Source organism: Pelophylax lessonae (assembly GCF_965119305.1).
Source record: "Pelophylax lessonae genome assembly, chromosome: 5".
Lineage (NCBI taxonomy): Eukaryota > Metazoa > Chordata > Amphibia > Anura > Ranidae > Pelophylax > Pelophylax lessonae.
In genome coordinates this window covers 234,229,344-234,251,938 of record NC_138772.1, presented here as the reverse complement: position 1 = coordinate 234,251,938, position 22,595 = coordinate 234,229,344, and the positions used below count along the sequence as shown (strand labels likewise).

Sequence of the window (22,595 nt, the reverse complement as noted above, 5' to 3'; positions counted from 1 at the left end):
CTTGGACACAAGCCAGACCTTTACTTCCCTCATGAAACAAAAATGCTTCTTTAGAGTCCCACTTATGGACCCCCAGATCGAAAAGGCACCCCTCAATTAGCTTCTGCCTGTGGGTTCTTGGCCTAATGGTAGCCCCTGAGACTATGATAGCCCAGTGTAAAGTTTCTCTCCAGGTCAAGGAGAATCAGATCCACAAACAGATCCTCCCAGTCAGGGTGCCGTCAGACATTGCCACGATAGTGCCCTACATGAAGCATGAAGACACAAGAATTTAAGCTGCCCTTAGAAAAACAAATATGACAATTGCCATACAGACTTCCTAAGCCACCGATGCCTAGACCTGGGGGAGTAGTCTCTGCACACAGAGATCTTTAAGAATCTGTCAAATATGAGATGTGGACATCCTGGCTTACAGGTTTAACAATAAACTGGCCAGATTTGTAGCCAAAACCAGGGACACTCTGTCTTTAGCAGTAGATACCCTTATGATTTCTTGGACTCCATTCAGGCTGATGCATGTCTTCCCCCCAGTAGAGGTATAAAAGGATTCTGGTGATCCTCGTAGCACTAAATTAACCCAGAAGCATGTAGTACACAGGCAGACTCCTGACAGATAACCCTTGGTCTCTTCCAAACAGACCAGATTTATTGGTGCAAGGCCCCTATTCCACCTTGCTTCTCAGTCACTTGCTTCATTGGGCTGTTCAAACCCAGGTTCTGAAGGATAGGGGTATCTCTGACTCTGTTAACTCCACCTTTCTCAGGGTGAAGAAAAATCTACCTCCTGCAAGATCTACTATCACACATGGAAGACATACTTTGCCTGGTGTGAGGACAGGAAGCTTAATTCCAGGGAATATCTGTTTCTATTTGTCAGGAGTGTGTAAACACTCCTGTTCTTTAACAAATGCTGGTCTCATTCCAGCATCCTAGTTTTGGTCGTTATACATTTCTAGGCCCGTCCACCTGCAAGGTGATTGATGTCCTCAGTCTGGGTGGAGACCAAACCTGATTTAAGCTAGCCAAGCCTGCAGTCTCATGCTTTTGATAGAGTGTGCAATTCCTGATTAGGCTACCTGTTTGTCTGTCCTGCTAGATTGGACCTCACGGCCTGGACTTGAACCTGGGACCTCGATTGTGTCTGGCAATGACTATGCGTGCTGTGCCACCAGGAATGCTGGACAGTTCCCTGGACAATTCCTTAAATGATCCTGCCTTGAATCTTGTTTGTCTTGAACCTTGAACTCTTTGCTCCTCCCATGAACTTCCTGATTTAAGCCAGGTCTCTGCACTTTCTGTTTGCTAGAATATTGTGCTCTCTCCAGCCAATGTCTCACTTTTGTCTCTCCTGCTGCTATCCGTATGTTCACTACCATTCGTTACCGACCTTTGGCTTGTTCCTCAACTACGCTTTTGTTTACACCCAACCTGCAATTATTCAATACTGTCGTTTGTCTTGTTCCTCGACTACGCTTCTGCTATATCTGCTATTGGACTCGGCTTGCGCGCCTACTGGCGGGGCAATCCTTAGAACCACAACATGGAACTAACACACAGCAAAGCCTCTCTCCACCATCAAGAGCTCTGGTGACTACCAATTAGTACTTAGACCCCCCACCTGAGATGAACCCATGTTACTAGCCAGGGTGGCCTGCGTGTATAAATGTCCCGCTTGTCGGTGGGTGCTGCTCCACTGCTATAGCTACTGGCCTCCGAGTCTGACTCCAGACCGTGACATTGGATTACCTTGTTGACGACCTTGGATCAGATATCGACTATTCTTTGAACTCTGCCTGCCTTTTGACTTTGGATTTTGACCGTGACTGTCCTGAACCTTGCCTGTCTGCCAACTGCAAGTACCTGTTCGCTTTGCTCAGTTTGCGCATGCCCTGGCATGGTAGCCAGGCACTATAGCATTGTGTAAAAGTCCTCAGGCAACCAAGTACTGGTAGACCTGCTTGCCTTATGGGAAAGGGGGATGCTATAAGTGAAGAACACAGAAGCCAGCTATAGTGTCTGACCACCTGTTAGGGATGACCATGACATTTTTATAAGCCTTTAATAACATTTTTCTGTGAAGATAGACTCTACACAGGTTTCTTTATTTACTGAGGAGATTTGCAAACTGACATGCCATATCTAGGAACTGTCTGTGCGTGTACATGCACCTCCAGCAGTAACACTGGAACCAAAGTCCAAGGTTAATCCGCCTGATAATTTTTCTGGTGACCCCCGTATGTTTTTCCCCTTACAGCGGGTTGATCCAATTATTACATGGTCTTGAGCTTTTAGCCTTCTCGACCGAGGGTCAGTTAAAGCATTTTCAAGGCCCTGCACTCTATGATGATGCTCACCGTGCCCACTCAGCTGAAAGAAAACTTAGGTCATTATGTCAGGGTAAACGCACCGCTGAATTTGATTTCCGCCACTGGGCATCAGACTCAGGGTGGAATGATTCAGCTCTAAGAAGTTGATTAAGGTTAGGCTTATCAGACTCCATCAAGGACTCCTTAGAACACTACCCTGAACCAAAGTAATTGAAAATAGCCACCTGTATAGAGCGGCGTTTACGGAAAAGTCATACAGAGAGGTTTGTTTGTTTGCCCCCAGTACGCTGCCTATTTTGTCTTCATCAGACCTTCCTGAGCACTCTCAACCTCTCCAGGAGGAAGAGCCCATGCAAATTGTAAAATTGGCACTTCCCATTTATCCCTTGGGGAAAAGGCTAGGAGAAGATCCCAGGGGCCTTTCTTATATTGTGGTAACTATGACCACTTAGTCACTAGCTGCCCTAATAAGCCAGGAAGCAGCAAGAGTCTAGTGTGGGTGGGGTCTGCTTCTTTAGACTGTACTGTGCCAGGTCCCCCCCCTGAGGCAAACTATTTGTTCCTGCACAACTTTGTTCTGCCTAATTTTCTCACCGCCTCTCGGCTTTTATTGATTCCGGTGCAGCTAGCAATTTCATTGATAGGGACTTAGCATGCGGTCAATGGATTCCCACTGCTAATCCGCTAATATCAGCTTCTACTTGATAGCATCTGTGACGGTACTAACCATCACTATGAGTGAAAGACAGATGAGTAATGGTTTGGATTGCTTCAATTTTTGTCAGAAAAATCTTCATATAGAAATATGAAGATTTAATACCACCTTGCACAGTGTATTCCATGCTTTGCTGTGAGAGAGACACAAAGACTGTCATTCGCAGATTTCCGGAACTATTGTTTGTGTATTGGGAGGGAATGTTTATTGTGATAAAGTTTACCTGTCTGTTCCATTGTTAAATGTTAATGACCTCACATTGTTCTGTCCAGATGGCTAGATAATTAGTTTAGTTCCTGTATACACTTTCATCTGTATATGCTACTGTAATCAGCCAGAGGGGAGGGATTGTGTACATCTCAATGAGTCCATGCTTAATCATCCCATTGTTACCAAGGAAATAGAGTTTTTTATACATACTAGCCTCGTAGTGAAAATGAGGCTTGGAACACACGCTAGGGCGCCATTTTGGCAAGATACGGAAAGATACAGGAAGTGAATTTACACAGGTAAATGGTGTCACTTGTTGTCTATCTTAATTGGGGTCATATTTACAGTACTATTTAAACTACAGTGCCATCAACAGTAGCATACAGTAGATGATGTCTAAGCAGACGAAACACATTTTGTTTACGCATGTCCATGCTACTGTCTGTTGATGCTATTTACAGATCCACTTTGAAAGCCCTTTTTTAACTACTTAACTGTAAGTGTTCTGAACTTTTAATAAAATACCTTCTGTTTATGTGGAGCTTTTTGTTTCTTTTCCTTGATGACTCATTTGTTAAGGGAGATTACGGTATTCATCTTGAGGGCTACATTTATCCATATTGTTGATGGTTAATACAATTTTTCCAACCCATGAAAACGTAAAGGCGATTGGTGTGAAGGGCCATTCATTGTCCTCCCTGGCATATTGGGTATATATACACCAACGCATGAGTTGACCCACTAGGCATATGCCAAACTAAGTCCACTCAGTTTAGCCTCATTATATATATTGGTGGTGGATAGTGCACAGCCAACTTTCGTTTGATCATCTCTGTAAAACACGTTGTAATAATTTTGGTTTCATACTCACTTCAATAAAAATGACTTTTTGTTTATACTCACTTTTTCACTGATTATCACATGTCAGTTATCTATTAGCGCTGAACATTTTTTCTGTCTTCTTTTATAAAGAAATTAGGCGCGGGCCTATCTTCCAGCACATGAAAATGCGCCATACTTACTATACATGCAATACCAAAAAGACCATGGGGACTGTGCGAACTATAGACCCAATTCTCTGATAATCGTAGACTTTAAAATAATGTCCAAAATAGTTGTGACGATACTTAACTCATTCCTGACCAAGCAGGATTTGTTCTGACTCGCCAGGCTTCTGACCAAACTAGGATAGATGTTATCACAGCCATTCATTCCAACTATGATGCTAAGGAACTTCAAAGGGGCATGTTGCTATCCTTAGATGTCCATAAAGCCTTCGACACACTGTTTTGGGACTATTTGTTGCATGTTTTATCTCATTTCGTTTTTGCACCAAAATTCCTTGTCGACGCTACAAATATATAGCTCACCGACCGCATCGTTAATGGTGAAGGGCTATTCCTCAAACCCCCTCGATATTCACAAAGGAACTCGGCAGGGATGTCCCCTATCCCCACTGTTGTTCGTCCTGGCTCTGGAACTGCTTGCTATCAAAATTCGAAACTGCATTGATGTTAAGGGGATTGAGATAGGGAACACAAATGCCCCCTTTTTGCAGACGACATCATGTTGTTCATTTCTTCCCCCATTACCTCTCTACCTAACCTATATACCATACTTTAACCTTTCTCAATGATCTCCTGTCTCAAAATCAACCATGATATATCCCAGACGCCAAACATATTGCAAGAAAACAAAGTCGCAACCCTCAAGAAGTCCTATAAATTCCATTTTCAACCTGAGGCTATTCCATATCTAGGGATAAATATCACGCCCTCCTTGCACACCCTCTACTCCAGAAATGATCCATCCTTTACAAACGCCTTGCAGCCGATACGGCTAGATGGCAACATTAACCCCCCTCATGGTTTGCAGAATGCACTCTCTGAAGATGAATGTCCTTCTGAGGATACTATACTTTTTCCGTACCCTTCCAGTGACACTGGTTCGATCCGATTTGGTAGCTTTCCAACAGAAAGTACTCTCGTTTATCTGGGGAGACAAGAGGCCTAGGGTGAACAAAAGCACACTATTAACCTCTAAACAAAAGGAAGGTCTGGGGGTTCCAGATCTCCTTAAATATTTTTTGCTGCCCAACTGGCTCAGTTGATTAAAATCCATTCCCATCAGCCCCACCAACTATGGATGGAAGCGGAGTCCTATTCATACAATTTGGGACCAATTTTGCACGTAATGTGGCTACCGGCAAAGGAGCGATCACCAATGCTATGCCCCCCCCCCTTTCATTTCCCTTGGGAATATGAGACAGTCTCTCTAAAGCACACGCATTTAAATCTCCCCATAGCCCCTTGGCTCATTTGCTCTAAAATAGAGAATTCACCCCAGGCCTCTCCTTCCAGACTTTTGACTGGTGGACAAATAAGGGCCTATTCCGCATGGCTGACTTTTGTGATCATAAAGGCATATCAGAACATTTGCTCAGATACTCATTTTCTGAGCACATTGTCTCGTAAATCTGATATTGTTACTATGTCGTCTATGGATTATCTATGCCACAAATATGACAAGATTTGGGGTCTCATCTCTACTAAGCTGGGGTACATGGTGAAATGAGAGCAAGATTTCAATGAGACCCTTGAACTTAACACATTCGTTATCGAGGCAAACTATAAAGTGCTCTTGCGATGGTACATGGTTCCGGGTTAGGCTGGCAACTTACAGTATGTCCCGGGTTCTTCAAAGCTATGCTTCCGAGGGTGTGGCCAGGAGGGGACTATGTTCCACATTTGGTGACAGTGCCCCAAGTGAAGCGTTTCTGGTAGTAATGTGCCGAACACCCCAGAATATCTCGAACAGGGGAAAAGTTCTAGCGAACATTCAAACTCTATTAAAGTTTATAGGACACAAACATAAAAAATCAAAAGTCCTCGTTTTAAAGGCTTGTATGCAAGTTATTGCCATAAAAAGTGTATGGGGACATGGGGTACTGCCCTGTGGGACATGCATCAATGCAAAAAAATGTTTTTAATACGATTGCTTTTAAAGAAGCAGTGATTTTAATGATGCTTAAAATGAAACAATAAAATATGAAAATTCCTTTAAATATGGTGCCTGGGGGGGGGGGTCCCTTGGTCTGCCTGTAAAGTGGCGCATTTATATGGTGTATAGATCTTGCTGCAGCAACACTGACATTTCTAAAGGAAAAAATGTCATTTAAACTTACTTGCAGCTGTAATGTATTGTCGGCTCCCAGCAATACAGATAAGAAAACTTCGGGTTTGTTATGGATTTTAAGGGGAAGCCCACGCCTAAATTTGTTTTAAAAAAAAGGGTTCCCCAAGCTGTTTTTACCCCAGATTTTTTTTAATTTACATTTTCTTTTCACAATTATTTTTTTAAATTCAGCTCTCAGCAGGGAAGCCTTAACAACCTGTCGACTGTGCACTCGACAGGCGAACATCCTGCTAAGTGCCGAGAAAGTTCAGGTGTTAGACAAGAACCTGAATGGGCAATGTTTAGGCTAAACTTATGCTTTGCCCAAACCGTTGGCCCATCCCTAGTGGTGCCTAAACACTGTAACCCCTCACAGTTACTCTTGCTGGGCGCAGGAACTGGCCCTGCTGTTAAGAATTAGAAACAAAAAATGAAATTACATGTACTTGTCATGCAGGTGCAGAAAAACTGGGCCTTGGGTGTTGGTGGTGCCTGAACACTGTAAACCCTCACAGTTATTCTTGCTGGGTGCAGGAATGGGCCCTGCTGTTAAAAATTAGAAGCAAAAAAATGAAATTAAATGCACTTGTCATACAGGTGCAGAAAAATTGGGCCCTGGGTGTTGGTGGTGCCTGAACACTGTAACCCCTCACAGTTACTCTTGCTGGGCACAGGAACGGGTCCTGCTGTTAAAAATTAGAAACAAAATTTTTAATTACATGTAATTGTTATACAGGTGCAGAAAAATTGGACCTTGGGTGTTGGTGGTGCCTGAACACTGTAAGCCCTCCAAGTTACTCTTGCTGGGCGCAGGAACAGACCCTGCTGTTAAAAATTTGAAACAAAAGTTGAAATTACATGCACCTATGATACACCTCTAATGGAGGTTACACCTAATTGACAAATATTTTTTTCTGCCTTTGGATTACTATTGGCAATGTGTCTTTTTTATACCTTTTGTCAAAATCTCAAATAAAAATATTGATATAAATAAACCTATCTATTCTACTCTGACTTCTACCTTGCTGAAAAGTGAATCCCGTGTTGTCTGGGCAGCAATGAATGTGCACATGAACTAGATCTGCCTCTCTAACTATTTTGTTTTAAATTAAGCCGTCACAGTCCAGCCTGGCTCTGGTACCTTTCCTGTCCTTAGTCCTAGTGAGAGTGTTGAACTCCCCACTGAAGACAACTTGCTGGGCTGTAAAAAGAAAAGGCTTGATCTTCATGAAGAGGCATTTCCTGCCCCACTTTGTCTGGGGCCCATAAATGTTAGCCAGGTGCAGGCTCCACTCCCCCCCCTCCCATTTAGACGTCTAAGACCATGCATCTCCCCATTTCTACCTCAATAATCTGCCGACAGGTTACCATGCTGGAAAAAAGTACCGCAACTCCAGTGTAAGGCTCGGCCGCAAGAGACCAGAAGGAGGACCCACGCTTCTACTCCCTCTTCACCAGATGATTATCGGCCAAACTACACAACCGGGTCTCTTGGAAAAAGAAAATATCACCATCAAACCTGCTGAGAAAAAATAAGGCCATGTTACGGGCACTTACTGATTTTATGCTGGCAACATTAATGGTCGCCACCTTCAAAGGAGTGGGAACTGCCATCAGGAGTGAGTGAGTGAGTGAGGTGCATGTTTTTTAGCCTGCTTACCCCCTCCCTACTCGGAGACCCTACACGCTTTAATGTTCCCTGTGATTCCTCTTCCATGGAAATTACAGAATCATCACCCGAAGAACCCTCATCCTCCTCAGAAAACACTTCAAACTTATTGGACACCTCCACCCTCCCAGGTTAAGGTACAGGCACATCCTTCTTCTTTCTCTTCCTAGACTTTCTTTTTGCCTCCAACCACACCATATCTTCATGAGACAATTCTGACTGGAAAGCCCCCTCCCCTTCCATTCCACCATCATCCACAACATCACCCTCCCCGCTCACTCCACTCACAACAGTCCCCCCACCCTTCACCCAAGCACCCTCACAATCATTCACTCGACCCCCCCAGCGCCTTGCGCCCTTCAGTCCTTAGATGCTGGGGAGTGGGGGTAGGTGCAACCTTGCACACCGGTCCAGCTCTCTCCACAGGCCCTACTACCTCTTGGGAGACTAACACAGAAAGATCAAACACAACATCCATGGACGTCGACTCAGGGGCATGACACAAGATGATGACACAACATTGGGTGGACCACCAGACACTGATTGCACTAAGACAACAGGGCCAGAGACATTGGGGACCCCTGGCACAGAGCCCCTCTCCTCTGCCTCCTCCATGTCCGAGTGAAAAAACTCTTCCATCAAAGCTGACTGGTTATGCAACTCCTCAGGGCACTGGCTATACGCATGCTCAAACTTATTACAAAGATTGCTTTGATCTTACTGCAATCCTTAGCCAGATGCCCCAGGCCCTGACACAGAGAGCACTTCCTCTCTGGCGAAATGACCCCGAGAACTGCTCTTATTACAGGGCTTGGGCTGCACAGGGTAAAACACGACAACCCTATCCTACCCAATTGCCTTTTTGTACTCATTACAAGCACTTCAGGATGTCAAAGGTGGAAAGCAATACACGTAGCTTTGCGTTATAAATGCTCAATACTAATGTGGTCTTACCTGGAGTTCACTGTTAATGCAAGATTAAATAAGTATTTATTGTAAAATATATTTTTGCACAATAAGTGCATTGTATAATAAATAATTATAGGAGAAATTCTGATTATGCATATCTTACAGTTCACATGATTAATAATGGAATATAACACTGTATATTTCAGATAAGAAGACAAGGAGGGATTCAGTTGTTAGTAGATCTTCTAGATCATCGTATGACAGATGTTCATCGGAGTGCCTGTGGGGCACTTAGGAACTTAGTATATGGTAAAGCAAATGATGACAACAAGATTGCACTGAAAAACTGTGGTGGCATTCCAGCATTGGTACGGCTGCTCCGAAAAACCACAGATTTGGAAATCAGAGAACTTGTAACAGGTTTGTGGCATTTTTTATTTTGTTTTGTTTTGTTTAATTTTTTTCTAAATTAAAGTGGTAGTAAACCGCAAAAAAAAAATCTTTGCCTTGCAACTTACTCTCATAATGTGCTGGTATGCATCACATCTCCGCTGACAGGGCTTCCATCTTCACCTGATCTTCCTTCCAGGTTCACGGGCAGCTGCCGTCTGGTGGAGCCACAATGACGTCACTCCCAAGCATGCTGTCCATTGAGAGCACAGTGCGCATGTGCTGGCGACATTACCAGTGCTGCTAAAGTAAGTATCTCCTAAACGGGGCATGTTTAGGAGATATTTACTGTACCTACAGGTAAGCCTTAATATAGGCTTACCTGTAGGTATAAATAAATAAAAGCCTTTACTACCACTTTAACCTTAGTGGGCTCCATTTACAGAATGAAGTCTTATGAGATATTTAGGTGTCAGGAGGGATGGGATCCTGAAACTGTCAATTCACTTGACAGTTTGTGCAGTATTTACTGAAAAACGCTGAAAACACACAGTAAGTACTGTATGATCAAGCGTTAAAACCCATTTACAGAAGGAAATAATTAAATGCATGTGGAAATTAAGTAGTGGTCTAGACATGTTGAATTCGTGGAATTTGCACCAGTTGTTAAGGAGCGGGCGGCAAGCAGGTCCTTAACAACCAGTGAACACCATGTTTGTTAATGAGTGGGCTACCACTGTGTCCTAAACAACAGATGAGTCATCAGCTGTCAGCTGAAATCTAAAAAAAAGAAATGGCGACAATAAAAAAGTCAAGCCCCCCCACCCCACAATTTTAAAAAGAAAATGACATGGAGTACCCTCCAAAATCAATACCAGACCCTCATCTTATCATGCAGCCCGGCAGGTTAGGAAAGAGAAGGGATGAGCGAGTGCTCCACCCATCCCCAAACCATTTTGGCACCATGTTGATGGGGACGTGGGCCCTTTCCCCACAAGCCTAGCTGTTGGTTGTGGGGCTCTGCTGTTGGGGGGGCTTATCGGAATATTAAAGCCCCCCTTTAACAAAGGGGCCCCCCAGATCCCAGCCTCCCCCATGTGAATGAGTATAGGGTACATAGTACCTCTACTCATTCACCCAAAAATAAATGTGTAGTGTAAAAAAAAAAACAATAGATAGTCTTTTATTTAAAAAAAGAATAAATAACTCATGTGGTTTTTTAGTAGCATTTTTTTTATGAATGCCACAAAACATTTTGAAAAACGCTGGGAGGTATTTTACCGCATTTTTGTAGGGGAACAAAACTGCTTTGTGAATGGAGCCCTGTATCATTGTGAGCAGTTTCATATTCTTCGATATTTAGAGTTGTTTTTTTGTATACTGAGTAAAAAGTAATGGCAAAATCTTGGTAGATCACATACAGTATGAAGTCCCAGGGTTAAGCTGGCAACAATAAAAAAATATTAGAACTCTGTCCCAATACTTAACAAAAACGATTAATTACTAAGGAATAATTTGTGTATGTGCCAAGAAAGCAGCAGGGTTAAAAGATCTATACATTGTGCTATTAGTGCAAAAAAAAAATAAAAGCAGAACATGTAACGGAATTTATTGGAACTTTTTTCCCAGTGTATGGCCACAGCAGGATATCTGCTCATGCAAATCATCAGAGTGGGGATTATGCCTTTTTTACTTTTACATCCTATTCAAACATGTTTTTTTTTTAATATGGTGTATGATGCATTTTAACTGCCTGTTTTGTCGCTTGTTGCCACAAAACAAGTTAACAATTGAAGCTATTCATTTTGAATACCACTCCATTGCACTATTACCTTAGCAGACAACACACCTGAACTGCAGCGCACCACCAATAGACATGCCATATTAGTGGTGTGCTTAATTAAAAACATAGATCGGGTTAATCACTTAATGCATTTAGGTGAGCTACCAGTTCATCCAAAATACAGTAAATGGGTTGCCTTAACGCAGAGTGCCTTTATGCACGATAACATGTTAATACAATGCATACCGATTATTTTATAAAAAAAAATTGCATAGCTATTTATCCAGTGAAATTGCATGTATATTTGTTATGTGCAAATTAACTGTTGTGAGAATGGAAAAAAATTGTATTCATTCTTCTGATTGAATGTTGTGTGAATTCTCTTCTGTAGTAAAACAATAGTTTAAAGGAGACCTCTGCACTCTATTGTGTTTTATAAAACATGTTGCAGAAAATAGTGATCGTAAAACTGTAATGCCTCATGGTAAAAATGTGGAGCTTAAAAAAATCATTGTAATATGTGATTGTGGCACTTATTTCTAAATGTACAGTGGTATAAGCATCAGCACACCATGCATATGGTGTTTATCCCATATAAATGTTTAAAGAACTGTCACAGACTGAGAAAAATAAATAATAAGGTCCCTTTCACACATGCTGTCCATTTGTCCGTTTTTCTTCCATCCGTTGACGGATGAAAAACGGACATCAATGTATCTCTATGTAAAAATGGACGACAACGGATGATCATCAGTTAACATCCGTTTTCATCCACTTCCGTCAATGTCCGTTTTTTTGAAAGGATGAATGCCCTATTTTTCAAAAAAACGGATCGGACGAAAAACGGATGAAAACGGATGAATAACGGATGAAAACGGATGACAACGGATGAAAAACGGATGACAACGAATGAAAAACAGATAACAACTGACGAAAAGCGGATGAAAAACTGATAACAACTGACGAAAAACGGATGAAAAACGGATGAAAAATGGATGGAGAACTGATACATTTTGATGTGACTGAACTGATGAACTGAACAGACAGTATGTGTCAAAGGGGCCTAAAAGTAACAGTAGCAATCAGTAAAGCAGTGATTGCCATCTGCTAACTTCAGGAGATAAAGTAACAATGTATCTGGCAGTGGCTGACTGCATCAGATGTCAACAAATAGAGTGAGTGATGGATCCCATAGATTGGCAGTCCCCAACCTTTTTGGCGCTGGGGACCAGCTGTGTAGAAGAAAATTGTGCCACGGCCCAGGGTGTGGGGGGTGTGGAGGGGCACGTGGGGGGTGCAGGGTATGCGTTTTTTTTTTTGCAGGCAATTTGTCAGAGCAATGGCTGGTGTTAGCGCTTCAGTCATCATGATTGCCACATCGCCTGCCACCAGATGTGGATTATCACTTGCCACGTCGTCTGCTACCAGATGCGGATTGTCATTTGCCACATCACCTGCCACCCACCAATGCGGATTGTCACTTACCACGTTGCCTGCCACTAGATGAGGATTGTCATTTGCCATGTTGCCTGTCACCCACCAGATACGGATTGTCACTTGCTACGTTGCCTGCCACCAGATGTGGATTGTCACTTGCCACATCGCTTGCCACCCACCAGATGCGGATTGTCACTTGCCATGTCACCTGCCACCAGATGTGGATTGTCACTAGCCACGTCGTCTGCCACCAGATGCGGAGTGTCACTTGCTACGTTGCCTGCCGGTAGATACGGATTGTCACTTGCCACGTCGCCTGCCACCAGATGCGGATTGTTACTTGCTATTCCGCCTGCCACCAGATGCAGATTGTCACTTGCAACGCCCCCTTCCACCAGATGCAGATTGTCACTTGCCACACTGCCTGCCACCAGATGCGGATTGTCACTTGCCATGCCGCCTGCCACCAGATGTGAGTTGTCACTGCATTGGTGACAGCTGCCACGCACCTGGTCCTGAAGACGAAATGCTGAGAGGGCTCTCCTTGTGGCTGAGTGCTCGGTGTCTCTGAAGGTGGTAACAGAAAGAATGAAGCCCAAAGTAGTAGGGATTGCCAGCAGTGCCCCAGATGAGGGTTGGTGGCAGGGAGATCACCAGAGGAGGTGAGCACTAGGACCCAGGAGTGCTGAGGATGGTGCAGACTGCACAGGGCTAGAAACAGGTTGTGATGGAAAGTGCAGCAGGCAGGATCAACAGGTAAGTACTGAAGGTGGGTACTGCAGGCTGGGTACAGCAGATGGGCACCAAGGTGGATCACAGCAGACAAGGCACAGCAGAAGGTGTAGTCAGGGATGGAGGCAGAGGTCAGTAAGCCAGTGGTCAGCAGATCAGATAGCAGAGTCGTGGTTAGGCAAGCTGGGGGTCACACACAGGGCAGAAAACAAGAGAAGATCCGAGAACAATCCGAGATCAGAGCTGACAAGAGGAATCCAAGAGCAAGCCGGGTTGACAATAGGTGATTAGAAGCAGCAGCAAACCCAGGAACAGGAAGCTGAAGACCAGTCAGCAATATCCACGAGCCACAGTTATCCTTTTAAAGGCCTGAGGGTGCCGAGTAAGGTTGACACCTCATCCCTTTAATCCAGGACACATATTAATTACACAGGTTCTGAGACTGATATAATGCACATATTGCAAGCGAGTTTAATTACCACCTTAATCAGCCACAGAACCTGTGTAATTAATGTAGTCCTGGTTTAAAGGGATGAGGTGGCAACACTAGTGCGTGTGCCAGCGTGCAAACGTCTTTGCCATGGCAAACGTGCGTTTGCAATACGTGTGTGCATATTAGTGCAGGCACAGCTATATTGAGAATTGGCTAATGTGCCAGGTCTGTGAGCGATTATTCTTCGACTAGTTCCCTGACAGCAGCACTGGTCCATTGAGCACAGAGCCAGGTCTCGGTGGAGTGTTGAGTTCCAAGTGAGGGCAGAACAGCGGTGATGAGGGGCGGGTGGTAAAAACTGATGTCATCTCTCTGCTCCCCGCTGCACCTTTGACATTGAAGCGGCCTGGCTGTTAGGGCAGAAGAGTGGGGATGCAGGACGGCGATGAGAGATGAGGTCATCTCTTCGCTTGTCTGCCGCTGCCGCACATCTGACAGTGTAACCTTCACGGCCCAACTGACACCGGTCCACGCAGCAGGAGTTGGGGACTCCCACCATAAATGGACCAAAATCCAACCAGTTCAGCAGAGACTATGACCATTTCTGCTCGGCAGAATGCGATCAAACAATCAACTTCTATTGAACAGGACTGTTGGAAAATGTTTGTCGATCTGTGGTTTCAGCCAATCAACTGCAGCAGTTAATCAGTGTATTCTGACAGTGGAGGAGGAACAGCGGGGAGGATTTCTCCTTCCACCTCACTTGTGTGTTTAGGACATCCACCCACAATTGAAGCCTGAATCCTCATTTATACCTTGACCAGCACAGATAATCAGACATACAGTAAATACATACAAAAACCAGCCTCTAATGCTGGCATACACTGTTAGACTTTTTTGCTAAGTCTTTGGACTCAATGAGGAAAAAAAAAAACAGATTCTTCCATCTATTCCATATAATGTGGATAGACAAATGTCCTGCTGTGCTTATCAGACGCTGAGAGCTGCCACAGGTGGCTGTCAGAATACCAAACAGCAGCTGTATCTGACTGGATGGAGCTACTGTTCTGTCGAAACTTTACTGTCCAGCTCCTATTATTTGCCAGGCCAAGGATGTCGGGCAGAAGAGAATGAAAGAGTCACCACCAGTTCCTGATGAAGCTTGCATAGTGTATGGCCAGCTTTACCACACTGTTGACATTTGCGGCAGTCAGTCATTCCCGGATACATGGAATGCAATGGACACAGCTACTTTATCTACCAAAGTTAGGAGATGGCAGTCACTGCTTTACTGATTACTATTGTTATTTCTGCATTGGCTACTTTTTAAGCTGGCCATATATTTATATATATATTTATAAATATATATTATATATATATATATATATATATATATTAAATATATATATATATTTTTCAAGCTCTGCATTTTTACCTTGAGGAATTAGTTTAACAATCACTGTTTTCTGTTGCATGTTTTATTACATACAAACAAGCACAGAGGTTGTCTTTGTACATTTTTTTTACAACAGTAAACGAGCCTAAACATTCAATCAGAAGAAAAAATAGCCTGAAACAATAGCATAAGAACATTTAACCAGAAGACAAAATAACCTAAGCTTATTGCCCAAAAACATTTGACCAGAAGCTGGTTAATTCATGCCAAATGGATGCACATGCATGTTTTATTAGAGGAATAGCTATGCACATTTTATAAATGAATTGCATTGTGTTTATGAGCCATTAATGTATTACAAAGTACATTTTAACAATCAGATTCAGAAACTAGACTTTGTTGCTCCTACTCTCCCTCCTGCGGCTGTCAGCTGGAAAGCCGTGCCAGAAGATCAGTGCTCAAAGCTGTCCCTCCCGCTGCACCGATCCCCAGCTGTTCCTGGCTGTTCTCTCCTTCTCCGGCCCCCCTCTGTGTCCTTCTCTGGCCCCCCTCTGTGTCCTCCTCTGGCCCCCCTCTGTGTCCTCCTCTGGCCCCTCTCTGTGTCCTCCTCTGCCCCCTGTCCTTCTCCTCAGCCCACCTCTGTGTCCTCCCCCTCTGCCCCCCTCGTCCCCTGCAGTTGGCTTCTCTCCTCTCCTCTTCTGCCGGCTGCGAGAGGGGAATCTGTCAGGATGGAGAGCGGAGGAAGAGGCTGGTACATATTTCATCTACGGGCCCCTTCCTTTTCTGAATTGGACACAGTGAGTGATCGCTACCGATTGCTGCTGTGTCCTGTCATAACTGAGCATAGTAAACTGTGTTTACTCTGCTCCTGTTCATGAATGAACAGGAGCCTCTGTATCCTGTTTATTAATTTTCAATGCTGAGAAAGTTACTGGGGAATCTCTGTCCTCAGTCCATTTCTCTGTCTCAAAGGGGAGATGTCAGGGGTCTGTTTAGACCCCTGATATCTCACCAAAACCCACCAACAGGGCTGATAAAAAAAAATTTAAATCACCACCCTACCAACATTGTCTACTGCCCCAACCCCCTCCCCCCAAAAAAAGCTTTGTAAGAAAAATGAAAAACAAATTAAATAAAAAAAAAATACATAAAAATAAAAATGTACTGACACCATCCACTGCTCTAACCACACTGCCCACTGCCCCATAGCCCCTCATCCCCACCCTCTTCCCCAAAAGCACTGTGAAAACAATATTAAAAAAATGATTAAAAAATAATAATAAAAAACAAATTGTAAAAAAAAATAGATAATAAAATAATAAAAACAAAAAACATCGACACTGTCATTTGCTTCGCTTACACCATCCACTGCCCTTCTGACACCATCCACTGGCCCCCCAAAAAGCAATTTTAAAAAATGCAAAAAAATAAATTGGAAAATAAAAATAAAGAACTACTGACACCATCCACTGCCCTACTGACACCATCCCGCACATACTACACACCACCGTACACTCCATATTCCTCACCTGCACAATCTATCCACTTCCATACACTCCGCACTCCTTACCTGCACATACTAGCCACCTCCAAACACTCTGTACTCCTCTCCTGTGCATACTATCCACCTCCATACACTCCGCACTCCTCTCCTGCACATGCTACCCACCTCCATACACTCCGCACTCCTCTCCTGTACATACAACTCACATCCATGCACTCCGGACTCCTCTCCTGCACATACTACCCACTGCCATACACTTCGCACTCCTCTCCTGCACATACTACCCACCTGCATACATTCCGTATTCCTTTCCTGCACATACCCACCGCCATACACTCTGCACTGCACATTCCCTATTTAACATTACCACATTCTGCACTATGTAAGGCATCTCAGACTCTATTAAACCACACCCCCTTTAAGCCATGCCTAATATTTAGCGCAACTTAAGCCACGCCCACACTTCCCTGTGGCGCGCTAAGCCTGGGGCCCACTTTTAATCTTGCACACAGGCCTACTGATTTCATGATACGTCCCTGGCCAGAGTAGGAGAAAGGCAGACAGATTGAAGTAGAGAGTTTCAGAGGATGGGAGAGGCTGTGAAGAAGTCCTGGAGATAAACATGGGAGGAGGAGACACTATCTGAACTGAAGGTGAACATTGCAGCAAAAGCTGGTTTTGTTATGTTATCCTTTTATTAGCTATTTCTTTGATATCAGCCAGGTAATATTTAAAAATTCTGGCATTTTTCAGAGTTCTGATACTAATGGAAATAATGTTTAACAAAAATTGGAATTTCTGACCTGCTGCACTGCTGCAGTTTCACTCTAGATCTCCTCTCCACCCCACCTTCTGGCTGGACAGTGAAAGGAGATGCAGTACACTGATAAGCTCATATTTCTTTTACTTAGCTCTCTCCTATCAGCATGCTTAAAACCTGTCGATTGTGCAAGAAATCAATTTAGCGCCTAAATTCTTGTTGAAGCTTACATGTGCCTCTGCTGCACTAAAACCCCAGGTGGTGTTATTAGTATTGCTCAAGTGCTCTTCTGATGGACTATAGAACAACTTCCCTTTATGTTAATGAACACAAAAAAAATCAGGCCTGAGGCCTGTATCTAACCAGTATATAACCAGTCAACATTTCACTGTGTGCCAAAAAGAAAAAACAAGGTAGGAGTGGTCAGTATGTAACTTCAATAATGCAAGCATACTTATATCTGTTTTCATTTAGATATATGTATGTGAATATGAATACAGCCTATGAAGAAGGACGTGACCCCCAAGTAGTCCGAAACACGTCAGGCCTATTGTATTCTCTAGCATCTATGTTCAACATGCATTTCATGTTTTAACCAATCATATACATGTTTATGATCTCCTATGTGTGACATAATCTGTATTATGTATGTTTCATGATTTTATATACCCTTTTGTTTGAATAAATGTATACTTTTTTACACATTGTATTTGTCAATTCAGTCCATGAGGGGAGATACAGGCCTCAGGCCTGATTTTTTTTGTGTTCTTTGTCTATATTTGGACATGAAAAATGTCCATTTATCCCACTCCATCCGCTCTCTAGTATGTAGTTTTTCCCTTTATGTTAAAGAGATGTAGAGAGCAGGGTGTTCTGTGTAGTGCATAGGGTTCTAGACTATGTAATATATTGTACAACATAGCGTTTAAAGTTCAGGGGAGAGGACTATGCAGCGTATGGCATAGTTTATAAAAAAGCAGTGGTCAGGGCTATTTAGAGAACAGCATAGCATATACAGTGCAAAGGTCTGGACTATGTAGCGTACAACATAGCATACAGTATATTGTGCAGTGGTCTGGAATGTGTAGCATATAAAGTGCAGCAGTCATAGTGTAGGGGTCAGGACCATGACACAGATAATGCGCAGAACAACCTAAAGAGTTCAGTAGTCAGGAGTGCTCCCTTACAGTGATTGTCTGTAGTGATTGCCCCCTAAATGATATTGATTAATGTGGTGAGCTCCCTTAAATGTTGGTGGTCAGTTGTGAGTGCCCCATAAGTGTTGGTAGTCTAACTGTTCAGGCAGAAGTGGATTGAATATTCCTCTGCTTGTCTCTGCTTACATACAAAAGAGCAAGTCATTCCAACAGTCTGATTGAGCACATGACCTTGGTGCTTGACTGCAGTTGTAAATTTATGTATTTCTGTTATATATGCAGATTCACATCTGTTGGTTGTAATAATGGCCATATAAATCACCCTAAAACAGCAAGTGTCAAAAGACATCTATTTTTAAGTGTCACGACCAAGCAATATTCACCCAGGTGTGACAGTATTTTGACTCTTTTTTCTTTGCTTCATAGCTTTGTAGAGTCAAAGTGCTTGCAAAGAAATTTTGTAGTAATTTGAAAATTATCCTTTTGCCATTTAGACCCACGCCAGCTGCTGGAATTGCTTGTTATTGGCATAATAATTGTAATATAGTAATGTAATAATATAACTGTTCGTCTGGCTTTGCTCATACATAGACATGTGCAACTTCCCTCTCGCTAAATGTTTGTAATCTTAATATTTTGTTGTCTTTAGAAAAGTCAAGTAAGCAGCAGTAAAAGAAGCTAGAGATAGCACATTTTGCTGCATACTTGTGCAGTAAATTTTTCTTTACCAAATGGCTACATTTTTAGGGCACAGTAGCCTTTTCCTAAATGTACAGTGCAGGATAAAGACGTTTGAAATCACGACTGGATTATATGCATCTACCTTCAGGTGGTTGAACACTGGATAAAAAGGATGGCTGCAGAGACATCACCCTATATAATTCTTCCCATTCCCAGCTAGTCTCAGTGTTCTGCTAGTGTCCTTAGGTGATTGACCTCTTCTCTCTACCTACCTTCTTCCTCTAGAATGTTTTCTCTCACTTACTAGATGATTCTGTTTCCAAGATGATTGTTCTATCAGTTGGCAGCACCATAGCCACTGAGGTTCTTCCGAATCAGTTATGACCTTGGCAGATCTTAGGGGACTGACCTAGACACTGTCTGGTGGAAGACACAGGGCTGGCTTGTACTGCTACCTTTGCACTGGATCCTGTTGTGGGCACTCCTTTTAGCACACAGTGCAAGATGTAGAGTTTATTGTAGGGTCTTTTTACAGGTCCAGAGTCGTGGTCTACATGGTGCAGAGCCCAGGCTTTTAAGACTCCTACTGGGGTATTCCCATTGTATAGGGCAAAGCCAGGAAGGGTAGAAATCCCTATAAACATTCACTAGGGTGCCCGTTCCAGCTCTCTTTTGACGTATGAGAACCACTACTTATCCTTCTGGTGGTGCGTAAAAATTCAGGATGGCCAGGGTAATATTTGGTTATTAACTTTATTTTGGCCCCTGCCATGCATCTAATATGGTAGTATAGCAAGTGGTGCATTTGTACACCTGTGAAAATGGCATTACTGCTCTTGCGTGCCCTGATGTGCCTTCTGTGCCCGAAGTGCCTTATTTACACAAAGGTTACTGTACTTGGATGTCCTATCTCTTCCTATTTGATTTCTGGACTCCAGACAGTCAACATCTTCTGGTTCCTTTGTTTACAGACTCCCCCTTCCATTCTAAAGAGGAATTTTCTGTTACAATGTCAGAGTTTATGGGCAGAGTATATTGATTTTTTGAGGACCCAGATTGAGCTTCGACTACTCTCCCCCACCCCCAAATTCATTTTTTAACTTTGTCCTTGAGTCAAACCTTGAGTCAAACAAGAGGAGGACTTGTCACCCGAGGAGTGACATGTTTAGAGGCCCTCCATAAGGCTATCTTTGCCTTGTTGGGCCCTACCATGCAACCTGCATCTGTATCATGGTAGTCTGTCCGACCAGTGATATTTGGATCAAACTTATGGCACAGAGTCCCAGCCAACATTCAATGGATGCTACAAGCTCTACAGAGCTTCATTTGGATGCTCAACCTGAAGTAATTATTGCTGAACCTATCTCACAGATTGGAGTAGCTGGGTCTACACCAGACATGGCCTTGTCCAGAACCTTTCTGCCTCCGGACATGGCCTTGTCTAGAACCTTCATGCCTCAAAACATATTCTGCCCCTTTTTCCCATTTCCCATTTTTTTTGTGTAGACTTTATAGTGATTTTCTCACTAGGGTTAACAAATGGAGTGGATTCTACTACAGTCTGCCATCCAGTGCTTATACATGTATCTTGCAACTTATATCGCACACATGGCTTTAGTTCAATCCACTCCAGTTGTTAACCCTTGAGTGAAGTTGGCAGGAGACTACATGTACACCATACCTGTATGAGAAGTAGATAATAATTAGGATGTATCTGGATGTGATCTGAAAAAGGAAGATGGGGAATAAAACACTGATGACATGAATAAAGATATATAGGAGGTTGCTTGAACTTAACAGTTGTATGGTATCCTGCATATATAACAAATAAGAAGAGAGACACTTTGGGGGAGATTTACTAAAACTGGAACGTGCTAAATCTGGTGCAGCTCTGCATAGAAACCAATCAGCTTCCAGGTTTAAGCCTAGGTTCATACTGAATGTGGGTTTGAAATCGTGCGAGTTCAGCTGAACTCGCACGATTTCGAACCAGTGTTTCAGTCCGACTTCGGGGGCCATTTGACAGACATCTGTGCGTGTTCATGCACAAATGTCTATTGAAATCGCCCCTGAAGACACTAAAAGTAGTGCAGAAACTGCTTTTGGGAATCGGTGCAGTGCTGCAAAGTTTGTGTCGCACTGATTCGGACGGTGCCATTAATGGCAATAGGCTCTGATTTGGCATGCTATTTAACATGTCAAGGGTTAGGGCAAGTTGCTCATAATCAGTTAATATCAGACTGTGGTATGATGTGTTGGAGGACCCATTTTGTGGCATTTTAATGACAAATCAGTTGTTTTTTTATTGGTGGAGAGTCATAAAGTGTTTTGATATATTTTTAGTAATAATTCAATTCTTTGTTATACTCTTTATAGTTTAGGAGTGCAGTTTTGCCCCTATCTTTCAGCCTTTTTTTAGATTATTGGTTCAGTGTTTGGTGTATACACCACAATGGGATTGTTTCCTATGTCAATTGGTGTAGAGCTAGATTAATTATAGAGAAATAGGATGAGGCAGTGGTAAGTTTTTATATTTATTAGAAAATTATGCTCTTTGGCTATTGTCTTTCAGATTTTACATTGCAGTGTTTATTTCAAGATAAAAACTTGCTCATCTCTTCTTCTTAAATTGTGACCTAACTTAGCTCATTTCATACTCTCTGGCCACTATACAATATGCGTGGCAATTGTCTCTTAAATAATACATTCAGATCTTTAGTTCAGAATAAAAGTTGCCTCATTAATCCCACTTACATTGCAGCCTAACAAAGGTGCTTATGTATGCCTTAGCTGCTGTACAATATTTGTGGCTATTGTCTCTGAAAACATGCACTCTCATTTTTAAATAAAGCACAACTCCACTTTTGTTGAGAGAAAAACATTTTCTTTGGGTGATCTATGTACATTGCAAGGATTTTAACAAACTTTGTTGAAGATTCCTACCTTTTGTTATTCTGAAGAAATCCCTGTTTGTTCCCCTGTGCCCCTGTGCTAAGTGAGTCTCATGGTATTGGTTTCTTAATTATTAACCAGCTGCTGCAGAATCAGGGCTCTAATGAGGAAAGCCCCTGGGCCTGCATCACTTTAGACATTTTTTTCCTATTGGGAGCATCTTACCAAAAATGACATGAATCTTAGTGTAGACGTCTGGGAAAATCAGTGAGCCAATCACACAAGCAGGAAATTATGTTTCTGGGGGGCGTTCTGTACACATTCTATGTACAGAACACCTCCAGGTAAACTCATTGCATTGCACTTTACAGAAACCCACAGAGCTGCAGATTGAAAAGGGAAAGTCATTTTCAATACCATTCAATT

General features: G+C 42.9%; 1 protein-coding gene across 4 annotated transcripts in view; it reads left to right on the top strand.

Moving 5' to 3' along the window:
• CTNND2 (catenin delta 2) overlaps window positions 1-22,595 on the top strand; it is a 921,118-nt gene that overhangs the window by 459,036 nt on the left and 439,487 nt on the right. For all 4 annotated transcript variants that reach the window (XM_082258174.1, XM_082258173.1, XM_082258172.1 and 1 more), the window contains exon 11: window positions 9,211-9,424. In XM_082258174.1, the coding sequence (XP_082114300.1) occupies window positions 9,211-9,424 (214 nt within the window). The remainder of the gene's footprint in view (window positions 1-9,210; window positions 9,425-22,595) is intronic.